The 6,027-nt window shown below is 40.1% G+C and overlaps 2 protein-coding genes across 4 annotated transcripts in view; both read left to right on the forward strand.

The window, feature by feature from the left end:
• Positions 1–2,911, forward strand: part of LOC116729323 (peroxisome proliferator-activated receptor gamma coactivator-related protein 1-like) — a 28,251-nt gene extending 25,340 nt beyond the window's left edge. The window contains exons 12-14 of the mRNA XM_032577761.1: positions 51–132; positions 234–382; positions 479–2,911. Coding sequence (XP_032433652.1) covers positions 51–132; positions 234–382; positions 479–745 — 498 coding nt within the window. The 3' untranslated portion in view covers positions 746–2,911. The remainder of the gene's footprint in view (positions 1–50; positions 133–233; positions 383–478) is intronic.
• A 725-nt stretch (positions 2,912–3,636) lies between these two features.
• On the forward strand, positions 3,637–5,888 carry rnf181 (ring finger protein 181). 3 transcript variants are annotated; one of them, XM_032577765.1, is made up of 6 exons: positions 3,637–3,714; positions 4,185–4,307; positions 4,394–4,530; positions 4,690–4,805; positions 4,915–4,989; positions 5,375–5,888. In XM_032577765.1, exons 2-6 carry the CDS (start codon positions 4,222–4,224, stop codon positions 5,432–5,434), a joined length of 474 nt encoding a protein of 157 aa, XP_032433656.1. In that variant the 5' UTR covers positions 3,637–3,714; positions 4,185–4,221; the 3' UTR covers positions 5,435–5,888. The 3 variants fall into 3 exon arrangements, with proteins under 3 accessions (XP_032433656.1, XP_032433655.1, XP_032433657.1); XM_032577764.1 differs by having other exon boundaries at positions 3,655–3,714; positions 4,202–4,307; XM_032577766.1 differs by lacking the exon at positions 3,637–3,714 and adding an exon at positions 3,745–3,845 and having other exon boundaries at positions 4,186–4,307.
• The last annotated feature ends 139 nt before the right edge of the window (positions 5,889–6,027 follow it).

Below are 6,027 nucleotides of genomic sequence, written 5' to 3' on the forward strand. Positions count from 1 at the left end.
TAGCAGAAGTGTTGGCGTGTAGTAAGCTTTGTTGTCGTTCTTTCGTTCAGAAAGTCGTGACGGCGTTAGACCGGACATGGCATCCTGAACACTTCTTCTGTGCTCAGTGTGGATCCTTCTTCGGCCCAGAGGGTACAGGCTTTTAGTTGTTTACGTTCTGAATTGGGAATAGGTTTGCTTTCGCTTTACGGGCCATGTAAAACCCGTTTTCTTCTCCTGCGTTTCCTGCAAAGGGTTCCACGAAAAGGACGGAAAGGCGTACTGCAGGAAGGATTACTTCGACATGTTTGCGCCGAAATGTGGCGGCTGCGCCAGAGCCATCCTGGAGAACTACATCTCCGCTCTCAACTGCCTCTGGCATCCCGAGTGTTTCGTTTGCAGGGTTTGTAATCCAGAATTTCTCCCTCCTAGCTGATTTTTGTCGCCTTCAGAACGAGAAGAGGAGGCAAAATTACGGCTCGTTTTCGTGTGTCCGCAGGTGTGCTTCACCCCCTTTGTGAACGGAAGCTTCTTCGAGCATGACGGCCGGCCGTACTGCGAGGTGCACTACCACGAGTGCCGCGGCTCTCTCTGCTCCGGCTGTCAGAAGCCCATCACGGGCCGCTGCATCACGGCCATGTCCAAGAAGTTCCACCCGGAGCACTTCGTCTGCGCCTTCTGCTTGAAACAGCTCAACAAAGGCACGTTCAAAGAGCAGAACGACAAACCCTACTGCCAGGGCTGCTTCATCAAACTGTTCAACTAGAGAACCACATTTAGAGCAGGCTAGAACTGTGAGCAGGGTCCGATTATAATGCAGCGCGATGCAAAAACATTTATTACCCTCTGGACTTTTTCCCACCTTTGACAACCTTTATGGATTTTATGCAAGATATCAACACAAACTAGGTTAAAATTGTAAAGTTTAAGGAAAATGGCACATGCTTTTCAAAGTGAACCTTGTTCTTCCGTCTTCTTATTAACATTGATTAACTTTCCTGTACCAGAGTATGATGCTGCCGCCGCCAATTTGTATTGTCCCATGAATGGCTCTTTAGCAAACAGCTAAAAAGTCCAAAACTTCAAATTTGATCTTTCGCATAGAATTTGAGCATATGCATTGCAGTTTGCGGTTGTGACAAAACTGAAAAAGTTCAAGAGGTGTGAATGTTTTTGGGAGGCGCTGTACCAGTGAAAAGAAGAGTTTTCCTCTGGTCATGATGGAAGTATGTTTTAGACTGATTGTGTGCCTGTTGTTGAAGCAGGATACTGTTTTCATGCCAAGTTTGGAAAAAAACAACATTTCTGCTGACTAACATTTTTGAAGTGGCTTTTATTTGGTAAGCAAATCTAATGAAGACATGTTCGGCATGTAAATGGTGTCGTAACCCTTTACAAATACCAGAAGTGTGCCATTTTTTCCCACAAATCATGGAGGCAGCAAACTTTACTTTTTTTTCCCCGTTTCTATATGTTTGTAAGATGTCAGCCGTTCCTTTAGGTTAGCCTAAAATTGGTGTTATTCTGCTTCTACAGTTTCTATCATTTTACAGTGTAGTGAATTCAGCCTGGATGAGATACAGAAATCATTAATGTGTGTGTGTGTGTGTGTGTGTGTGTGTGACAATTTTGCTCACTGGCTGAGTGTGTCATTTTAGCAGGGAACAGATTACCTATTGTTTTTTTTTGTTTGTTTTTGTTAGCTTTGGAAATGGGCGGTCAGCTTTTTATTTTTTACCACATATGATGCCAGAAAGACTTTTAAACACTTGTTATGTAGAAGAAAATGGGGTATGGATAAATCCACATTGCTATAAAACATCATGACTTTGGAAATGTAACTCAGCTTGTGGTTATTTAGAGAATGGGAAATGTGAAGTCACTCTAGAGTCGCGTTTAGAGTCATTGATCAAAATCACTTGCGTATGAAGATTTAAGAAGTGTGGAAATCGTGTTACACAGCTACTTTTTCTTTGAAGGAGAAGCCAATCTTTAATCACTTTCAGTGTCCACAGTTATCTTTACACTGTCTGTATCCTCGTCTGTAAAACCAAACGTGTATCAAATCCTAATTTGTCACTTAGAATGTCCACAAATGGCTGTTCCCACATTCTGCGCTGTCCGATCATTCCTCGTCTTTTCACTGGGCAAAAATTAAGCTCGTCTCGCACAGGTGGAGCCACATTGTTTGTATCTCTTTCACTATCGTTACTGTTTCGGACTAACTCCTGGGAGGGTTTCTGTAAATATTCAATGCAGCTTACATTGTCTGGAATGTGCTTGGCGTATGCGTTTCCTAACCACTTGTCCGGGGATGAAGAGGCGAAGGCGTGGCGCAGATACCCGGATATATTTGCTGTGATTACTGTATTGGGAAACAGATGAATGTTGAGCAGTACACAAGCCGGCGGACAGCACGCCGTTTGCTTGTGATGTTCCTGCAACTATGCAACTGTGGATTACCAGCGTGCGTTAACAGACTCTCTTTGCTTTTGTGCCTGTGGTTTGACACGCAGGCCAATCACAGTAGGAATCCAGTCTGTCTGTCATGTTGTCTGTGAGTCCACTAAAATGTGTTGGCTGTTACATGAGAACGCGGTGGTCTGCCAGAGCGATTGGCAGGACTAATTCAAATCATTTCCCACAGCATGAGTGGCATCTACTGTGTGACCACTAGGTTGGGTCTGTTCATTACAATTTGCCCTTCTGTCTTGTTCAGGGAATTCTAGAGCCTTATTTCTTTTCTTTATTTAAGATATCATGTTACAGGAGCCTTTCAAATCAGTGTAGTGGCATGTTATTTAACCAAAGCCATACCTTCTATAAATTCTTTTGTCTTTCTTTCCTTTTCACTCAGAATGTCAGTCTATATGAATAGTGAGATTAAGCATTGTTAGTCTGATTATGCAAATAAATTCTGTTTTGCTATCAATTTGTCCGAGCGTGTTTTTTTGTTTGTTTGTGTTTTTTTATATATATTTGGTCTTAAAGTAACAATGGTCGTTTTACTAGCAACATTTATTGCTACATTTTGTTTTACTTATCTTTGTGTATCTCAACACAGAGAATAAAAACTATAATATATCTGAAATAACTTGCATTTAAATTTCCGTTAAATAATTTATTGTATTTTGTTTGGGTGGGGGAACTATACAAAATAATCCCTAAGAATTGTTGTTTTTGTTCATTTTGATCAGAGAAGCTCTTAAGAAGAGATATTTCCAAAAAAATTATGATAGTTTGTAAAGCAAAAAATGCTCCACAACACGAGGAAAAGCTACGTGGAAAGTGACGAGGTCACATGCAGGTGGGGTTGTGTTGGCTGGAGAAACACCTCCATCTGCTGGATGAATGCTAGAATTACAAGCACAAAATCCAGCGAAAGTTTATATTATAGAGAACATTAAATGCATTTAGTCATTTGTCCAAAACATATGTAATAAATTCTGTTTTATTTCTTTACTTTGCAAGCTTCACACATTTCAAATACAGTACTGGAAATAATTTTCTTTTATAGAAAACAGACGTGTAGAAAACTGGACGTCACACTGAAATGAGTGATTTCTCCTTGCCACTGGCGTATCTCGATAACACCGCTTGGTGGCAGCACTGAAACAGCCCTTTACCCAAGCAGACGAAGAAAATCCATTCTCTACTGTGATTGGACCAAAGAGTGACGTAACCAACCGACGTAGCACCCGGAAGAATGACAAATGTTTATCGCTGAGGTTTCGGGTAAAGTCTTGATATTTTATTAAGTCTTCTTCAGGAATTGGAAAAGCTAACTTTATTCACCGCTGTCTTGTGGTCATTATTGCTGTCTGAGAAAACAGACCAAACTCTGTTCCTGTTAACAAACTCTGAAAGTTAGCCGAACTTGTTTGTTTTAATTTTAGTCGTTAGTCCTGTTTTTGTTCGTGTGAGTGACTCCTCAGTTTACCTTGTGTTTATGGTTGCTGTTCTACAACATATTATGTTTATATATAAATCAGAAGTACATAAATTCAGCTTCCGTGCATAGTCTTTATAAATAGAAAAGAAAGGTTACAAAAGAGGTTAATTTTGAATTGTTTTTGTTTTTAAAAGTGCCATTTCTGCTCATGCGCTCTAAAATAAAAGAACCCGAATGGTTAATAATTATATTCAATATTTACATTAGTTAATTTACTACTTTATAATGTAATATAACTCTGTTTACATTTGTAGTTTCCTTAATGCACAGATCACACACCACACATCGAAATGGCCTCATACTTTGATGAACATGACTGTGAGCCCACCAACCCTGAGGAGCAATATCGTCAGAACGCCCTGCTGGAGCTGGCCAGGTGAGATCCAACCTACCTGACTCACATCTTATACTGTAACTGTGACCTGCAGATTCTAGCTCTGGGATTGGTGTGTTTGTCTTCAGGTCCTTAATGCAGGGTTTGGACCTGATTGACTCCGGGGCATTCGACCTGTCAGACTGGGACCAGCGGCTTCCTCCCCCTGCTGCCAAAACTGCTGTTCAGACCCTCACTGTGGTTGTCATTTCCGCAGAACAAGCAGGTGACAGACATGTTGAAAAACGAGTTGAACGCAGACGTTAAATGTGTGTTGGGACTCTGTAGAGAGAAAGTTTGAGGGATCATGGTGCTGAAAGCTGTTAGCTAGATGTTCTCTTGCGTATTTGAGGAGATTTAATTTGACTCTTTGTGTTCACGGCAGACAAAGGTTTGAAGTGTCCTGTGTGTTTGCTGGAGTTCGAGGAACAAGAGACGGTTCGAGAAATGCCTTGCAAACACCTCTTCCACTCAGGATGTATACTACCCTGGTTGGGCAAGGTAAAGCTCACAAATGTGCAATTTATTAAAAAAATTTTTTTACACATTTGAACAGCAGTTTGCATGAAATCCCTTTAAAGCTTTCACATTTTCCACTTTTAAATCCTAGACTAACTCCTGTCCGCTTTGCCGACTTGAGTTACCGACTGACAATCCAGAGTATGAGGAGTTTAAAAAGGACAAGGTGAGCTGCTTGCTGAACTGTTTCACTTCTTGTCACATTCCAACCGTAATGTGTTCCACTGGGGCTTTATGTCCTAAATATGAACATACATGACTTTAGAAATCCTTTTTGCAGTGGCTGTTATGCATTGATCCAGGACTAATAAACCCACACAATAAAATAAAATAAACAGTCCAGGCGAAGTCCAGGCATAAATTCACCAGAGAATCTTAGAGAATTCTTAAAAATTAAGAGTTGAAGGTTCAACATTTCTGTGCTCCTCCGGGTTGGATTTTGCGGCGCGCTGGATCTGTCAGGTGGAACAGTTGTTACTTCTGTGTTTTCAGTAGGACCTGAGGCGACAGTCCTGAAACAGTCCTGAAAGACTGTGGTTTTTGTCTTTCAGGAGAGAAGAAAACAGAGGGAGCACCGACTTGAGGACCTGCATGGAGCCATGTACACCTGATGAAAGTGCTGAATGCTTCAAGAACAACAAGCTGCATTCAGCCCAACTCCATAAAGATAGAACCCTGTTTGATGTACTTAGACCATTTTGCTACCTACAAGAAAGAAAGAAAGAAAGAAAAAAACTCAAACAAATCCAAAACTTTTCCACAGAACCTCTTCAACAGCCACTGACATCACTGGATGCTCCATTGTGTTAAAATGAGAGTTTTTTTATTAAATGGCACCGGATTTGGGAACATAATAATGGAACATTTCAAATTTGCTTTTTGTTTTTTACGCGATGTTTCCAAATGGAGCTGATACCAGCTCTGACTTTAAATTCCTTTTTTATTTAAATTTATTAACTTCTAATGTGCATAAAAGCTGTACTTATCAAGTAAATGGAAATGTTTAGGAAGAGGAAATGATCAGTGACTATTTGTTATATATAAAACAAAAAATGTTTTAACTTGGAAAGCTTTTTATTTTTCCATATGTATTTGTTTTGGCTATTAAAGCTATGCCTAAAAAGTCAAATTAAGTGAGGCATGTATATATATATATATATACGTAATTTTTTATAAATTTATGAGGTGAAATGAAATCATTTAC

The sequence above is a fragment of the Xiphophorus hellerii genome, chromosome 12 (assembly GCF_003331165.1).
Source record: "Xiphophorus hellerii strain 12219 chromosome 12, Xiphophorus_hellerii-4.1, whole genome shotgun sequence".
Taxonomy (NCBI): domain Eukaryota; kingdom Metazoa; phylum Chordata; class Actinopteri; order Cyprinodontiformes; family Poeciliidae; genus Xiphophorus; species Xiphophorus hellerii.

Coding starts and splice junctions, on each gene's coding strand:
- rnf181 (XM_032577764.1), top strand. CDS start 3,693: ATGTTTATCGCTGAGGTTTCGG. Junction 4,806..4,914: donor TACTACCCTGGTTGGGCAAG/GTAAAGCTCACA, acceptor TTTAAATCCTAG/ACTAACTCCTGTCCGCTTTG. Junction 4,990..5,374: donor AGGAGTTTAAAAAGGACAAG/GTGAGCTGCTTG, acceptor TTTGTCTTTCAG/GAGAGAAGAAAACAGAGGGA.